Here is a 19,131-nt window from a genome sequence, read left to right on the forward strand (position 1 = left end):
ACAGTCTCTCATTGGCTAGGCTGTTGCCTGGGGACCAGGAGAACCTTTCTTCCTCCTGCTGAGTTAGTAAAGCAGTAGCTAAAATAGTATGGATTTGCAAGATTCATCTCTTCTGTTGGGTCTGCATTTGACCACCAGTGGTAGGGTGCTCCCCATCTGTACTCCTGGCTCCATTTTAATGAGGTTTCTCTTTGTGAATTTTTACAAAATAAGTGGTAAGATAATCATATAGTATGCTAAAGGAAATAAAAGAATCTGTATAAGATACAGAGGTAGGTGCGCCTGGGTGGCTTAGTTGGTTAAGTGTCTGGCTCTTGATTTCGGCTCAGGTTATGATCTCACACGGTTTGTGGGTTTGAGCCCTGCATTAGGTTCCCACAAACCACGCCCCCCAACCACCCAACCGCACCACCCCTGCTCCACAACAGCTCAGAACCTGCTTGGGATTTTCTCTCCCTCTCTCTCTGCCCCTTCCCTGATTGCACTCTCTCCCTCTCTCAAAATAGATAATAAAATAAACTTTTTAAAAACCTTAATAAAAAAAAGATACAGAGCTAGAGGTAATGATTAACTTCCAGTAGTATCAGTATTGAAAATCAACAGGATAGTCTTTCAAATGAGTTGAAAACCCCTATCTGGTTTCCCTCTGAGCCTCCTTTTTATTCACACTTTAGTTTTCTGGTTAGCCCCAGAATTTCTTGGTTGTGTCCTGCCTTCAGTGCTTACATAATTTTCTCTCTGGAAGTTTTTGCTCTCCACAAGAAGCTAACTTTGGTTTGCTTTGAAAATTCAAGATTCCTTAAAAGGTTATCTGAGAGCCTTCTTGATCTCCATCATGCTAATCTTTCCGTTGCTCACATTAGTACTTTTTGTGCTTTACTGAAATTATTTTTGGTTTGCCATTTCCTTTAAATTGTATATTATTTGAAGATAGAGACTGTGTTTTAATTCTTTCAGCGCTACTGAAAATAAAATATTTACATGAAAAAATTTTTTTAGTGTAGTGTGCTTAACCGCATATGTGTTGTGGGATTGTTGAGTGTAATGGTCAAGAAAGAATTCTTGAGACATTTTATGGTGCAACTTAGTAAGTTTATTTAAGTAGCATGGGGTCAGGACCTGTGGGCAGAAAGGGCTGCACTTGCTGTATGAAGCTGGTGTTATATGCTTAGTGCTCAGGGGGGTTGGGGACATGCAAGGAGTATTAGATCATAAATGTTTTCTTTGAGTTTCTACTTGTAAAACTACTTTCACAAGATTTTTCTGGTGTTTATTATTCAGTTTGATATTAACTATTGGTGAGATATACAGGCAGTCATGAGACCCTTTTCAGAATGTAGCAACCAGTGGGTGATGCCGCCCTCCTGCCCCACAGCCACCTGCTGCTTGGCCACATCCACACCTGCGCAGTGCTCAGGATGGCTGGCAAAACACAGAGGCTAAGTGATGAGGAGAGGAACCAGCTGTTGCCAAACCTGAGAGCTCTAGGGTGGAACGAGCTGGAAGGCAGAGATGCTATCTTCAAGCAGTTCCATTTCAAAGACTTCATTTGGGCCGTTGGCTTCATGATGAGGGTGGCCCTGCAGGCTCAGAAACTAGACCACCATCCCGAATGGTGTAACATGTACAGTAAGGCCCACATCACCCTGAGCACCCGTGAATGTGCAGGCCTTTTAGAACAGGACATAAACCTGGCCAGCTTCATTGAACAATTAGCAGTGTCCATGACATAGGCCCTGCCCTTCCTCTTTGAAATCTTTGGGGGAAGTGGAGGGACTGATTTGGGAATCCAGGGAGGGAACTGGGGAGCCCTGAGATGTTCTACAGCCAGAATTGCCAAGTGGACTCTGCTGCCTCCGTTTAGGGGAGAGTCCTTGCTGTGGTAAGAGGAGATGTCAGCCTCACTGCCGACCACTTTTTATCCCCAGCGCTCTGGCACACGTATGCTAATCGAGTACCATCTTCCCCTTCTGTAGGACTTCCCAACAACAGTAATGGTCTTCTTGCCAGGCTGTGTCTTGCTCCTTTTCTGATTCATTTCCCAAGAAGCTGTGTCTAAGATGCACAGTCTTATCTTAGAAACCAGGACCCTAAAATCAACCCCCTGGTATGTGACAGAAACACGTGTACTTTTATGTCTCAAATAAAACTATTGTTTCAATTGGGAAAAAAAAAAAGAATGTAGCAACCAGTGCTTACTTGATCCTTATCTAAACCATGCAGGCCTTCTGGGTTAAAAGTGAATGTTTTTCTGTTTCTATCACTATCATTCTTTGGGCCTAAATATATAAAAAACTGTAATTTTTAAATATTTGGAAGCATTATTTTCCTTTAAAAATCTGGGGGTTGGGTCATTTGTTCCACTTAACTCTGTTATATAATTTTATAAATTTTATTTTATTTTTTTATTTTTTTAAATGTTTATTTATTTTTGAGACAGAGAGAGACAGAGTGCAAGTGGGGGAGGGGCAGAGAGAGAGGGAGACACAGAATCTGAAACAGGCTCCAGGCTCCGAGCGGTCAGCACAGAGCCCGACGCGGGGCTGGAACCCACGGACTGTGAGATCATGACCTGAGCTGAAGTCGGACGCTCAACCGACTGAGCCACCCAGGTGCCCCTATTTTATTTTATTTTTTAAGGATCTTATTTTTAAGTAATTTCTATACCCAACATGGGGCTTGAACTCACAACCCCAAGATTCAGAGTTGCATGCTCTACTGACTGAGCCAGCCTCACACAGCACCCCCACACGCCTTTTTTTCTCTAAAATTTATTTTAAGTGCATTTGTACTGAGCATGTACGTGAAAGTTTTGTTATATCTTTGAAAAATACTAATATAACTAATAAAGTTACTAATACAGGGGTGTCTGGGTGGCTCAGTTGGTTAAGCAAACGACTCTTGATCTCAGCTCAGAACTTGATCTCAGGGTTGTGAATTCAAGCTCCACATTGGGCTCCACCCTGGACGTGAAGCCTACTTAGAAAATGAATTAGTGAATGAATGAATAAGTGAGTGAATGAATGAATGAATAAATAAATAATAAAATAACTGATATAAACTCTTAACAGCTTTTTTTCCTGGAGGCTGTAACTTCAGTAAACTCTTAGTCTATTTCCTATTTTTTAGTTACTATAAATTATAATTTCAAAATTATAAAATTCACCCTTTTTTGGTTCCATGTTCCTTTTTGGTTCATGGTCCTTATGAAAGATCAAAGTGTTTTATAAATATATAGAAAGCAAAAGTTCCCCACATATGTTTTCCAACATTTTCCTTAAAGAGTATTTGATATAGACAAAAGAATATGTATCATGTTTTGAAGCATACCAATGAAACTAAACCTCATGAACCTATCACCCAATTGAAGAAATATGATATTATTAATAGCTTCGAGACTCCTTTCATACTCTGCCTAGAGTCATTCTCCCAAATCCTCCACAGAAGTAACCATACTCTTGAATATAGGTTTGGTATTTTTTTTTAACATAATTCATTTTCTTTATAATTTAATTGTGATTATGTATTCCTGAACAGTATGTTTTTTAGTTTTGTTTTTAAACTGTATAAAATTAATACCTTTTTGTATATATCTGTGATTTATCCTCGTTGATACATATAGCTATAGTTCATTGATTTTCATTATTCAATAACTAGTATTCCACTGCATATGTATCATTTTATTTATTTTATTCATTTATTTTTTTAACATTTATTTTTGAGAGACAGAGCATGAGTGGGGGAGGGGCAGGAGCAGAGGGGGGGGACACAGAATCTGAAGCAGGCTCCAGGCTCTGAGCTGTCAGCAGAGCCCGACACAGGGCTCGAACTCACGGACCGCGAGATCATGACCTGAGCCAAAGTTGGACGCTTAACCAACTGAGCCACCTAAGTGCCCCTATTTGTTTGTTTGTTTATAATTTATTTATTTTGAGAGAGAGAGAGAGAAAGGCAGACAGAGAGGGAGAAAGAGAACTCCAAGCAGGTCCCACACTGTCAGCGCAGAGCCTGATGTGCAGCTCATTCTCATTGAACTGAGAGATCATGACCTGAGCTGAAATCAAGAGTTGGATGTTTAACCGACTGAGCCACCCAGCCCCCCTCATTTTATTTTTCCATTCACCTGTTGATGGAAATTTATGTCATTTCCAGTTGTTTTGTGACTATGAACATTCTTATATTTGCCTCTTATACATACGCAATAATTTATTTAAGGTAGTAGTTATCAAAATACTGTCAACTGAAACTAACAGCAAGACTTCATTTACATTGAAGTGGGCATATAGACACACACATATATACATACACATGCTCCTCTGATTGAAACATTTCAGGAAATAGTCCTTTTACTAAACATTATATAAATGTAAGAACGTTAATAACAAATACAGTTCAACAATCTCTAAAATGAGCAATACAGACATGAATATTTAGAAATGTTTTGGAAATATTTATACAGTTTTGGAAATTTTTATGAAGTGTATTCTTGTCTCCTCATAAATTCATTTTAGTTCACAGCATATAAGAATAATGCCGTATGTTTATTTGGTACACTGTTGAGCCTGTTGCTTTTCTATGTTTTTCATTAATCACAGTTAAAATCCAGTTTATACTAGTAGGTTATTGCCTATAGTAATATACTCTTTCTATTTAGCAATAGAAAGTTTTAAACCTTAAATAATTCATTATGTTTGAGCACCAAATTTAATATTATTATTAATTCATGGTCTAAAAACTGGATCTTTTATCCAAATATTTTTCTTTAATGTTTCACATTTCTCTTTCAGAAATTAATCGTGAAATGTTTTGCAAAGGGAAGTTAGAAGTTACATATTGTATTTATCATTTAGTTCAAAACTATATTTATTAATAATGTTCTCTTCATTAAGCTTGGGAACATAGAGTAACTAGAGTTTTTAGTTTTAAGTCTTACTGACTATAATGATGTTTTTTGGTATCCTTGGGTATCTCTGATGTATTAAAATAAATCATTATTGCCTGTAGTTTCACATTTATTTCTTTTAGTGTGTTTAAAATAATCAATTAAATATGCCTATTTTATCCCCCAATTTTTCAATATTTGCCAGTTGAGATTTTTATTCACTTGAATACAAAAGTATCCTATTCCTGCATTTCATACCATCTCTGCTTAGCATTCTTTTTTCTCAACAACCAATAAATGTACTTCAATATTGTATTATAAATGAGTATGGTTAGTTCCAGTCTCTGAACAAAATACTTTAGAAAGTCAGCTATTCAGTGAGCTTCCTTTCATTACATTAACAGTTTTTATTACATTTTACCCATGAGATCTGGTAGAATTTCTATGCTAAAGCTTTATTATATAAAACAATGATTCTAACCAACTTTAGTAATCTCCTAATTTTTAAGAATGATTCTGCTCTTTCCCAATCATATTTGCTGCTCTATAACTTATAATTCTTATAAATTTTTAGTTGAATTTATATTGATCAGCAGTGTACTTCATAATTCTATAAATAAATGTAAGCCAGTTATATGAGAAGTTAAAATTTCTACAATCAGAAAATCTTATATTAAATGGTCTTCCCACATGTATCTGACATAAATTGTAAAGTTCCTATCAAGTTAGGTTATGAAATTTATACCAGGCTACAATGAGAAATAAATATTTTCTTGTTATTTCTGCAGTAGTACAGATTTTATGTAATAGTATATCACCAAAAGATACAGCTTTTAATTTATTAGTTCTTTTATTATTAAAACAAATGTGCTTTTAAAAAATACATTCTCTGCACAATGCTAAACACAAAAAAATGTTCAGTGGCTATGTGAGTCACTTTGTTTTGCCAGTGTGTTAGGCAACTAAATGGTGATAACAAGAATGACTAAGTATTAGGCTGATAAGTTTGCCTTTTTTGTTTCTCTGAAAATATTTCAGGAATGTAGCATGCTGTTTTTCCAAGTGTCTTATTACTTTTAAAGATTCTCATCTTTCATTTATAAGGTATCATTACAAATAATACTTGGTTTATAATTTTTATTAATGTTTTTATGCAGCATTTTCATTATTTACCCTTTCAGATCCAGCAACTAAATGTGAGCATGCCTTCATATTTTTTACTTACTCATTTTGCTTCTAAAAGTAAAGTCATCTATTTTAATGTCAATTTGCTCTTGTTTAAGTAAAGTCTTTAATATGAACTTGAATGACATTCTTCTATATAATACTTCAAAAAAAGATTTTTAAGCTAAACATAGTTGATACTCTTGTGGTCAGTGGATGATATTTGTTCCAAACATTTTCTTTTTTTTTTTTTTTTAATGTTTATTTATTTTTGAGACAGAGAGAGACAGAGCATGAACAGGGGAGGGGCAGAGAGAGAGGGAGACACAGAATCCGAAACAGGCTCCAGGCTCTGAGCTGTCAGCACAGAGCCCGATGCGGGGCTCGAACTCACGGACCGTGAGATCATGCCCTGAGCCGAAGTCAGACGCTTAACCAACCAAGCCACCCAGGCGCCCCTGTTCCAAACATTTTCATAACTATAGTGAATTATGTTAATATAAAATTACATTGTGAAGTCTTAACCCTCCTCTTACAGTGATGGTGAAGTGAACTGTCAAAAAATTAGATGAGACATCAGTGAGCAAAATATTGAACTGACCTATTTAAAAAAAAATTTTTTTTAATCTTTATTTTGAGAGAAAGAGAGAGACTGAGTGCGAGCAGGGGAGGGGCAGAAAGAGAGGGAGACACAGAATCCGAAGCAGGCTCCAGGTTCTGAGCTGTCGTCACAGAGCCTGACGCAGGGCTTGTACTCATGAAAGCAAATTCATGACATGAGCCGAAGTCAGATATTTAACCAACTGAGCCACCCAGGCGCCCCTGAACTGACCTGTTTTTGTCTGATATTGATGACAGTGTCTCAGCTGACCCTTAATTAATGCCATCTCTAGAACCTCTACAGTTGGCATTCAGTAAATACTAGTTGAATAAAGTAAAGACTGGGGAACGATGAAGGAAAAATGAACTGAGTGTCACGCAGCTTTAGGTTAATTTTATCACAATTGCCCCCAACAAACTGACTCTGTGTACTAAAAGGAACTCGTTGAGCAAACTTATTTTTGTAATTATATCTTCATGAACTGATAGGACAGTTATTCTTCATCAAAGCATGTTGCTTTCCTTTAAGATCATTCATTTGAGACTACGGGCTTTTAGTTATTTTTCTAGACATTTATTTGTTGATTAGCCAGTAAATGTCAGGTGCTGGGGATTCAGAGGTAAATACAATAGTGTCTGTTTTCAAGGAGTTCATAATCTACTGTGTAGCCAATGAACAATCATAGTGAAGATGTGGAATCAGTGTTAGAGTACAGTACTGGGTGTTGGGATCAGACTCAGGTGAAGCTTCACTGTGGAGATGGCCTAAGCTTAGTTAGAGGAAGAGTAAGATTTCATCAAGTGGAGGTGGCAGAGAAAGCATTCTCACATGGGCAGCATGTAAAAAGATTTAGTACAGTATATTTATTAGATTTGTCTTCTTGGAGCATTCTGTACATTGTACTGAATATTCTGAGAAGACAGAAAAACAGGCCGGGATCATTTCATGGAGGGTAATGGTAAGAAGGTCAGAGGATTTTAGGTAGGTGGTCTGTTCAAATGCAGCTTTGAAAGTGTGCTTGATATTAGCCTGGTTATACTTTTGGCAGATTTGGCAAGAACAGATTGTTGTGATATGGTAGCAAAGTAATACAAAAAGGAATTTGAAATGCTATTTGTATTCAAAGTCCTTTATGAACATTATCTAACCTATCTTCATAACTGACTTTGTGAAGTTGATGTCTTTGAAAAAATTTTTTTTCAAGTTTTTATTTAAATTCCAGTCAAGCTTTGCGCAGTGGCAGTATCGTAGCCAATGAGGTTTATCCGAGGCACGATTATTGCTAATTGAAAACTTAAATTCCAGTCAACACACAATGTAATATTAGTTTCAGGTGTAGAATTGAGTGATTTGTCACTTATATACAACACCCAGTGCTCATCCTAAGAGAAGTTGTTTTTTTGTTTTTTTTTAATTTTAGAGGCATGTGCCTGGCTTAGTTGGTAGAACATGTGACTCTTGATCTCAGCGTTGTAAATTGGAGCCCTGCAGTGGGTATAGAGATTACCTAAAAATAAAATATTAAAAAATTTTTCAATATTTAAACTTTTTCAGGGTTTTACTTTCCCAGATAGTTAATTGGGTAATGAGTTATGAGCAGAAGTGAAATTGTTTTTCTGGGTTGGAGCATTTAATGACCAGTGCAAGACTGTCCAGAGCTCTCTTTCCATCTGCTATGATGACTGGTAGAATTTGAGGTGATGACTGCTCCATTATCTTGGGTATTGAAATGAAAAGACATGGAGTAGAACCCTTAGATGACCCATGGGCATCTAGTGTAAATGAGAAAAAGACCTTATTGTTTAAGCCACTGAGATTTTGTAGTTGTTACGTGATAAATATTGCCTGAACTATACCTGACCTGTCTTCATTGATACGACCTGCATATTAAAAGTCTTAGCTTAGAAATCAAGTTATTTTAGAAGGAATCAATGTATAAGTATAAAAATTGTGGAAAAATTTTTACCTAATTTGATTTTGAGTTATTGAAACCACAATAGTTCATGTATATAGTAACAAAATGAGTAAGTTATTGCAAGTATCTATAAGAAGGTCATTTTGAAAGAGATTAAAATTACCTTTAATTTGTTGACATAAATACAGCAAGTGTGATATGAATCCATTCCAAAACTGGGTAAAAATTGAAGACAATTGCAATTGTATAGGTCCCTGAATTTAATCTTACTTGATATTATTTTACAGTAAGTATTTACATGGTAAGAAACCTAAGTGGTTCATTTGCACTTTGATATTCACAGTCTAAAATAATCTATATGTACATTTTTTATAAGAAATGTGGTGATAATACTGTTTATTTGAAAATATGAATTACTAAAGTAATTTAAAATTTATTGACATCAGCTAAGTGTTTTGGGCAATCATCATTATCCAATATCATTAGAATAATCATCTATATAGATACAAGTACCTTAATCTTTCTATAAGATATTCTTTTGATGTTTTGATTATTATCTTAACTAATTACGAATAATGAGTAAGAAATCACACTACAAATATACAAACCAATGTATGCTTAAGATTGTTACCGTTTACTGATAGTAAATTAGATTTCCATACTAAATGATTCCTGTTTATCTAGGCAATAAATTTAAACTATAGAAAAAATGCAGTGTAACTTGTACTGTAAATAAACTATTAGCGATGAGCATCGCAGTGAGAGCTGGTAGTATATGAATTATTCACTGCAAACTTATTATCTCTGTGTCATTAGCATGTAAGATAATGAACCTAATTACCATGGCTTTAAACTCGGGGGAGTTAGCAATTTATGTGTGGAACTTTCTGGGTTGCAGTTACCACCCACAAGGGTATTGAGAGAACTGCAGACATTATTTCTGTGTTTTGTTGCTGAGATGCTCTTTCTCCTTACTTGCTTCTTTGTTGGTAAATTAGTTTTTATTTATTTTTAGGGTAAGACTTATAGGATTTTTCTCCTGCTTGAATACCTTTTAAAGGAGTTATGGGAAATATTCAAGTATTTTAGTATGTGTTCTTTTTAGTCTATTTTAGTGTTGTAGGTAGACAAAATATTATTCGTATGCTTTTATTCACTCACATAAATTAGCATCACCTATTATAATAGATTACCATAAATAGTGTAATACCTTGAAAAATCTCAGCTAAAAGGTTAATAATCAATTTTCCTCTGTTAAAGGATTTTGGACTAAAATGATTTACTTTCAAAGTACTTGGTATTAGCATATTGCCCTTTCTAATCTATAATATTGTATCTCTGATCTTAATTTAAGGTTTTGATGAACTTCTTCATTCTATTTTCTCTCTTAGAGTGTAAATTATCTGTAATAAGCCATCCTAATTAAAGTTGGTAAATCTACAACTGCTTCAATTATACACTAATCAATTATACACTAATTTAATTCTACTTATCCGGATGCAGTGCGTCATTAATTGGTTTCAGCCTTAATACAACAGATTTAGAAGTGATCAAAATTTGAAGCATTTTATTTAGCTGGGAAGAGTATAGGATCAAAATGACAAGTAATTCTTAAATCAACTCTGATAAACTAAGAAATTCATTTTTTTAAAAATGAAGGTGTGTGTCTGCCATTTATGTTCATTCTTGAGTGCTGTGGGATGAGGTGGTGATTGTACAATATCTTTAGATATTTATAATATAATTTTTATTCTACCTTTTCCCTAAATTTTTACTTTTAAAAAAAAATGTTACCAAATTTATTTTCTAAAGCATGGTTGTATATATAATATCATATGGATATATACCTTCATTCATTGCTTTTCAGCCTTTTCCTTGTCATGGCTCATGCAGAATATTAGTAGTTTGTTTTGAACATGTAAACACGTGCTCAGGTGTATTTTTTTCAGAATTATAAAAGGTGATTAGATACAATTAACTTAAAAATCTTTAGCAAAGTGATCTGTTGTTAAAGTTTTATTCTTGTTGAAATGTGGTGACTTAAGTGTGTTTCATATCATGACCTGAGCCAAAATCAAGAGTCAGACACTTAACCTACTGAACAACACAGGTGCCCCTTGTATTTCTTTATAAGAATATTCTATATAGAGTTTTTCTAGATTGTGTGAAGACTATGTTAAATGCATTTCACCCTTTTGAGAAAGTTATTCTTTATAATAAGTTTTGGGGAACCCCATGGACTTTTGATCCATTATAACTCAGGGCCACTTTTTAAAAACTCAAAGGTGTTATATGTACATCATTAGAAATCAAATAGAATAGATGTATAATAAAAAACAAAAGAAATCCTGTTCCATGTTTCCCTGCCACTCCCCTAAGGCAGCCACTTTTAACTAACTCTGTTTTGAGTGCTTATTGTGGTTATTTCTACGTATAGTAGGATTATATAATACTTCTTGATATTTCTTCTTTGTTGTGTTCCTTTTTGATTAGGTGAATCTTCATCTCACACCATTTTTACCTTTTCTTTACCTTGCTTCCATCATTGTTTCAGTTCCTAAGTTGGTTATTTTACATGTCCAAATAATATATTTCATGTTTTATTAACTGTTTTGCCTGTTTTCTGTCTCTCAGAGTCTTTTAATTTTAACATCATCAAAGTTGATTATACTAGGAACATTTTTTTTCCATGCAGCCCCAAAGGGGCACAAGAATTTTTTTAGTTAAAGTAATTCTTGCATATGGGTAAAAATTTGATTATTGCCAAAAGGTTTACAATAAAATATAGCAGTCTCCTGCCCTTTTGTTAGTGAGCCCTCCTATTCAACAATAGACCTCAACAGCTAAAACTAGAAACAGACAAGACTGCTTAATTCATGCTCCAACTAAAACCTTTTGTTCTTATTTCTTACCTCATTTTCTTGAGGCACTGATGAAGATGTTTTGCAATGACTGGAACATTCCAACCACCAGAAAAGCCCCAGTAGTAACAGAATGTCTAGAAGACCACACCTGCATATCCCCTGCCCTGCCCATAGTCTTGGGCTGAACAAATACCAACCCCCACCCAAGATCATGTGCCCTCTGCCTGCTTTCTTGCATGTACCCCTCAACGTCTCCTCATAAAACTCTAGGTGTCCATCTTGCCAGCAGAGAGGTTGGTTGGTAAGGCTTGAGCCTGCTGGCACCTGAACTAAATTTCTCCCTTTCTCTCTTGCAAACTTTTGTCTCTTGAGTTATTGGTTTTTCTTGAAATGAGTTTATCCTTTGTTTGGCAACAGTGTTGGCAGACCCAGCCAGGAGCTGTGCTTTCAATGTGTCCATCCCCCTTGAGATTCCCCAGGATGGAGCAGTTGGCCATGCCAGCATTCTAGGGCTTTATCTGGCTTTACCTGAGTTAGGGGCTGTGATAGATCGTTCAGTAACACTCTCAGTTTTCTAGAAACAACCACTTTTAATCCTATTAGGTTATTCTTTCTGATACTACCTTATGTCTAATAATATGCTTATTCAGCTTTCCTTGATGAACCAATTTTAGATGTTATCTATTGACCTTTTTATGGCGATTTGGGATTTAGATCATATTTTATACCTACTCCTGCTAAAATTTTGGGAAGTTATATAATAATTTTGCCTAAATCTATAAACAACCTATACTCAATATTTACATTATAATGACCATGTAAGTATTGAATAACATAATGCATTATATTACACTTACTTACTTAAATACATTTTTTTGTCCTTTTCCCCATCCCATATTATTTGTCTTGCTTATTCAGTTGCTTAGTTTCCTATGGGCTAAATTACTGCTTTCCCTCTTTGTTTCAGCAACTCTCTCAGGCATCGCTCATTAATTTTTTTTTCAAATGCTTAAGTATAGGTCCCAAAGCTCCATTAATATTTTTATGTCAACTTCTTTCCTCACCTTCAATTCTGCTTCAGTCGGGTTTTATTTTGTTTTGCTTTATGTTTGTTTTTTACTCTCCACAGTTCTCTGATCACACTTCCCTTTGTTGCTCTTGTGTTGGAGAAATTGCTTTTTTTCCCCCCTCTTAGTAGCTTATTCCCTCGTTTTGCTGAAGCATAGCATCCTCCAGATATTGCTGAAAAAAGAAAGGGTGGAAAATAAAACTTTTGAGTACTTGCAAGCCTACAAAATGTCTTTATTCTACCTTCACATTAGATTGGTATTTCAACGAGGTATAGAATTGTAGGTTGCAAATGATTTTCTCTTAGAAATTTAAAGGTCTTTCTCCGTTAGTAGCCAGCAGTGCCCATGAGAAGACTAATTTCTGAACTTTTATATGTGATCTGTTTTTTGTCTTTGGAATCTCTTAGAACCTTTTTTTCCCTTGGTATTTTAAGATACCTTTATGTGATTTTTCTTAGTATGGATTTTCTTTTTTTCACTGTGCTGAGCATGTGATTGGCCCTTACAATCTGGAAACTTGATTGTCCTTCCTGCCATTTTTCTTTCTCATTTTAGATAATTTCCACTTCACCATTTTCTCTTCTCTAGAACTGTGAATTATTTTTATTAATTAATCCCGACTAATGAATACTTTGGGTTTTTCTAGTTTTTCACTACCAAAAACTACTCACATTTATAATCTTTTTGCATATACTTTTACAAAATTCTGCCAGTTTTGGGGGGGGGGGGTCTGCCAGTGTTTTTAATAAGATATAACTAAAAGGAATATACATTTAACTTTTGAGAGATACCAAATTTGATAAAAGTTGTATCAATTACTTATGATAGAGTACAATAGTATTTATTTACTCCTGCTACCAATGTGGTAGGTGCAAATGTGACATTTAATAGTTCTTTCTAGTAAGCTTTGTTTTCTCTGATTATTGGTGAGGTTGAAAGCATTTTATTGGCCGTTTGTAATATATTTTGCAAAGATCCTTTTGTATTCATTCTGCAAACAGAACTATTTGGCCATTTTCTCCTACGTTCATATCCTGATACTGGTTTTTCTAATCTTAGCATTCTAATGGGGAAGACATAGCATGAGAGAATCAATTCAAGGAATAATGTGTCAAGAAAAAGATCTCTTTTCCTTTAGGCTGACAGTGATTGGCTTAAACTACGCACTCCACACCTTTTTCCTGACTTTGTCATTTTGTAGACAGAGCCAGCCAAATGGAACACTGAGAGAAGGCCTTGCCATAAGACACCAGATTTTAAACTTAAAAATGGGATTTAGCCTTCATCCCGTTTATCAGTATTTCCTCTGAGAGATGGAAAGTGGATTGCATTTAAGGCAGAGGGAGAGAGAAGCTTTGAGGTTCTCCTGCCTGAACTTCAAATTCTGGTGTGAAGCTCCAACATTTAGAATTGCTTTTTTATGCAAGTTTATTTTCAGTTTTTCATTTTACTTTGTCTTACTAAGTCATGATGTACAACAAACCAACATGGAACATATTCGATACTGATGATAAATATAAATAGGTAGTTTTATTCATTGATTCTTCACTTATTCATCCATATGATGTTAATCTTTGAGGATATGGTGTGTACTATACTTGCTGTCATGGAACTTACAGTCCCAGGGATTGGTAGAAGTCTAATTGATAAAACATATTTTTTGTACTTCTCAACAATAGGATTGAGTAATTCAAGAAAACTTTTGAATCCAGAGACAAGCTTTCTTTAAAGGGAATGCAATGTTTATTTTTGTTTTCATGAACACGTTTATTAGCTTTTGATTTTTAAAACTAGAAGGGAGCAGAATGTTTTGGCAGAAGGACCTAATATGTGATCCTTATGAGTTCTTCAATTGTTGCAAAACATAAACTTTCAATAAGGGGTTGAGCAAAGTAGATTAAATGTTATTTAAAACATATGTTCTAGTTGACCTCATGGCTAAATGGCCTGGTTCAGGAATCCATGAATTATCCCAAGGGTAATTCTTATATAGCAAAGTTTTTTGTTTTGCTTTTTGCTTTTTGTTTTTTCATGCTTAAATACTTGATTTCCACAAATACTACACAAGGGAATTGAATAAGAAGTCAAAAAGTCAAGGAAAAGAGAAACCTTGCATTTTTTCTGCTTTTACTACTAGGAAGCAGAAAACATTTCTGGTGACAAGCTATGCTTCATCATGAAAATACAGTTGGGTATTTTAGGCCTTCACAAATTTGATTTCGTTGTGTTTAGTAGTGGATCTTAGTTAACTGAGATGGGGAGAAATTAAAGAATAAACTAGAACTCTAAAACTTCAGGTGGTTGTGTTCTACAGTTTGGAGCATGGATTTTCTTGTTTTTAGTCTTTCCTTATGAAATATTTTAAGTATACAGTAAAATTTAACAATACCAAGACACTCACTTAACCAAAGTTTTAACACTGTGCTATAGTTGAAGGTTTGAGTGTGGTTCTGGGAGGGAATAAAACATTACAGATACAGTTAGTGCCCTCCAGATTCTTCTTTGCAGTCTGCAATCCCATTCTCCTTCCTGTCCCAAAGGTGACTGTTATTTTTAGCTGTTTTTGATGTTTTTAACTATAATACTTTTCTTAGTGCTTAAACTGTATTTATGTGTATCTATAAACAATATGAGGGATTGATTTGTAGGTTATGTTATGTAAATGCTTTTTACTGTGTCTATCCTTCACGGTTTTTATGCAGTATTGTATTTTTGAGATTTATGTATGTTAACAAATTATTTGTATATATAATTTATTTTTCCCATATATTACTTATGAGTATACCAATTTATTCTGTTGAGGACTTACAAGTATTTCAGTATTAGGAACACTGTTGCAATTAAGATACTTGTATTTATTTCTGTATGCATATGTGAATGATTTTCTAGGGCTGTATTGTCCAATATAGTAGCCACTAGCCACATGTGGGTTTTTTTAACTTAAGTTAATTAAAATGTAATACAATTAATTTTGTTTCTTGGTTGCACTAGTCACATTTGCAGTGCTTAATAACCACATGTAACTAACAGCTAATGTATTGGGTATTGTATAGATAAAGGACATTTCTGTTATTCCAGAAAGCTCTATAGGACATTGCTGCCTGGGATTTTTATGTGCCTATGGAATTGTTTGCCGCACATCTCTTACATCACTAGATTGCTAAATTGTTCTTGCCAGCAGTATCTGGGCATTCCCTTTCTCAATTGTTTTGCTAAGAATTGGTATCAGTAGAAATTTTAATTTATTTCTAATTTGGTACATGTGAAATGTATCTCACTGTTTAATTTGCACTTTAAAAATGTGATGTTGAGGGGCACCTGGGTGGCTCAGTTGGTTGGGTGACCAACTTCAGCTTGGGTCATGAACTCACTGTTGGTGAGTTCGAGCCCCACCCCCCGCCTCGGGCTCTGTACTGACAACTTCAGAGCCTGGAGCCTGCTTCAGATTCTTTGTCTCTCTCTCTCTCTCTGCTCCTCCCCCACTTGCACACTCTGTCTCTCAAAAATAAATAAGCGTTAAAAAAATTATTTTTAAATGTGAGGTTGAGCATATTTCCTATGTTTGCCTAAAGGTTCCTGCCTCATGTCTTTGCTAAAATTTTTTTCTGTTGGAATATTTAAAATAACTAATTTACAGAAGTTCTTTATATTTTATGGATACTAATTATTTGATTGTGTTTGTTACATGTATCTATGCCCTCTGTGTGACTTGCCTTTAACTTTGTGGTATATTTTGTTTCAAGTTTTACAATTTGATGTAATAAAATTTATCAATCTTTCTCTTTTATGCTTTTTATGCTTTTATGCCTTAGAAATTCCTTCCTACCCCTAGAGTCAAGGAATTTTTCTATATGTGCTCTGCAGAGTTTGATCTTTCATTCAGCTGAGTATAATTTTTGTGTAGAGATAGAGTTTTGAGACTGAAATTCTTTGCATATGGATAACCAAATACCCTGGCATTTTTTTTGAACAGTCCACTGTGGTATGTTGAGTTTTCTATATGTGTATGAGTCTGCTTCTGGGCTATAATTCTGTTCCATTGGTCTATTTACCACTCTTCCATTATTTCATTTGAATTTTCTTAGAAGGAACAGTAGTGGTTAGGTCTAAGTCCTCCCCCCCAAATTGATTTAACTGATGATAAGCTGGAAGATGAAAATTCATAATACAACATATTACAAAATGATATTAGTGTGACTAGCAGATGTGAACAAGAACATTGATGGTATTTGAGGAAAGCTTGGCTTAACTTTGAAAGAGTGAAAAAAAATGGATATTTACTTTTTAAAACCAGGGCTTTTTATTTTATTTTACTTTATTTTTGTCTGTGCCCAAGGACAGAGGAATTTGTTCCTGGTCCCTCAGTACCATCCTTCCCCACTGCTGTTTGCAGCATTGGGTATGGGGGTTCCTGGAGACTGTGTCTCCATCTCTCTTGCTGTTCTCTTGCCATTCTATCTTTGGTTGTTGAGAAGCTGTTCAATCTGGTCTCATTTTTTCTTCCTGGGAAATTATTTTACAAATAGATGTAATTTCATATGTTCCTTGAAGGAGATGAGTTCATGGTCTTCCTATGTCACCGTATTGGACCAGAATTGAATGATTACTTTTTGGGGAAAAAAAAAAAAAAGTGTTTTGGCCACAGTAAAAAATGAAGAACTAAGAAAAAGCAGCATGAGCCTTATGAATAGTAATTAAGAAAATGAGTTTTAAAATCACATTGCCTATCCAGTGATCTGTGAGCTTTTGTATGTGAATGGGATACTACTTATAGTAGTAACTTCAGAAAGTGCTTGTAATAACTTACGTTAAGCACCAATTATCTGGCAAAGATCAAGACCACACTAATGAGTTGTTTCTAAAGTAACTGGACAGTTGAGAGAGGCATTAGAGGAGACAGGACAGTGTGTATGTACAAATGAATAAGAAAGACATGGATTTGGGGGAAGAATTATTAATGAGAACAACAGTGAGAGACTAGCTTGTGTTCCTTCACCAGTCAGTAAAAGGAAGTGGAAGACAGTAAGTCTGATAGTGACCAGTACAGGACACTAGGTGGTGCCATTAGCTTAGACTGCTTATTTGATATGGCTGAATAGCCTCAGGGTAGATAGAAAGGCAGTCAGAAATTAAGGGGTTAGTCAAGAATTGCTGATATATTAAAGATGTGAATTGTATTATTATTTCAAAATAATATGATAGTTTTTCATATTTTCCTCTCCAGTGATCATTTTGAAAAATTTCCTGTCTTAAAGCAGTTTATCCATCAAATAAAACCGTATTTTAAAAGTAACAATGTTTCTAATTTAAAAATAAAGATTATATATAAAAAACTATTTCTATTTAGAACTTATTAAAACAAGATAACTGAAGTTTTCATATTGAAAAATGATTGAAATGATGTAGTCAGAAAGAACTTAGTGTTTTATTAAGCTTTAGAGGCTTTATTCCAGGTCTGTGTACAACTCCATTAAACTTGTGAAATACTGAAAATAGTTCCTTGATTCCTGTTAAAAATGTTTTTCAGGTTCTAGATTGAGAGTAATTAAGTACAGCATTTGATTTCTGCAGATGATTTATACCATTAAATTGTTATTAATAGGTACATTGAACAAGTGGCAGAAATCCTCCAAATAAGCAAATGGAAATTTATTGGGGCACGTAATTTAAAAGATCATGATATGGCCAATTTCAGGTGAAGCTTGATCCAGTGGCTCAAATAATGTTTTTGGACCCTCTTCAACTGTTCGCTCAGTTTATCTTGGTTTGGCTCCTTTTGCAAATAGACTCTCCTTTTCTGGACATAGGGTAGCTGCCAGCAGCTATAGGTTTACATCCTTCTTACTTTTTTTGTATTTGTTCTAGTGGCTTCAAGAAAAGTTGTGGTATTAGATCATGTATTAGGTCTGTTTAGCTTGGCTTGAGCTACATACTCACTTCTGCAGTTGGAGATAGAATTAGCACTGCTGGAAATATATGGATCAAGAATGTTGGACAGAAAATCTCTTAACAGAAGGAAAAAAAAGAATGTTGGAGAGATGGTTCCCTAAAAACAAATTTGGAGTCTTGCTTTGGGAATAAAGAATGGTTGTAAAATGACAACGAGTTATTTAAGAAAGTTATCTTAAAACTATTTTCATTCTTTTGATTTTATGTCACTAGAATTTATGTTCACTTTGATCCCATTCCTACTACTTACTAGTTATTTGACTTCTCAGAGTCTACTTCATTATTGACTAATTGGGGCTATAGTTATTGTGACGATGAAATAAGATAATGTATGTGAAATACCTAGCCTAGTGCCTGGCACCTATTAGATCTTCTAGAAATGTTAATTTACTTCTGAGCATGATTATGAGCCAGCTGTTTTTGGGTTTTTATCGACACTGCTATGTTGTATATTTATCTATAATCTGTCAATATTTCAAATGTAGTTTTTTTAATAATTAAAATAATTTTTGATTCCCTTTCAGTGCTTAAATGATAGTTGAAAGATACTGTTCTATTCATGACTTACTTGTATTTTTTACTTATACTGAATGTGTAGATTTCATTCATACAAGATTTTTGTAATAAATCTATGTTGAGAAATATAAATTGTCTTTAAAAACAGCAATAAATACAGTGAAATTATG

The 19,131-nt window shown here is 34.6% G+C and overlaps 2 protein-coding genes and 1 pseudogene across 3 annotated transcripts in view; all 3 read left to right on the forward strand.

The window, feature by feature from the left end:
* ADK (adenosine kinase) overlaps nucleotides 1-19,131 on the forward strand; it is a 521,304-nt gene that overhangs the window by 103,212 nt on the left and 398,961 nt on the right. The gene's annotated exons all lie outside the window — the stretch shown is intronic.
* LOC125147907 (pterin-4-alpha-carbinolamine dehydratase-like) lies at nucleotides 1,419-1,733 on the forward strand. The gene has a single exon (XM_047825352.1). The coding sequence runs from the start codon at nucleotides 1,419-1,421 to the stop codon at nucleotides 1,731-1,733; it is 315 nt and encodes a 104-aa protein (XP_047681308.1).
* Nucleotides 7,873-7,990, forward strand: LOC125148479 (uncharacterized; annotated as a pseudogene).

This window comes from Prionailurus viverrinus, chromosome D2, assembly GCF_022837055.1.
Source record: "Prionailurus viverrinus isolate Anna chromosome D2, UM_Priviv_1.0, whole genome shotgun sequence".
In the NCBI taxonomy this organism is placed as follows: domain Eukaryota; kingdom Metazoa; phylum Chordata; class Mammalia; order Carnivora; family Felidae; genus Prionailurus; species Prionailurus viverrinus.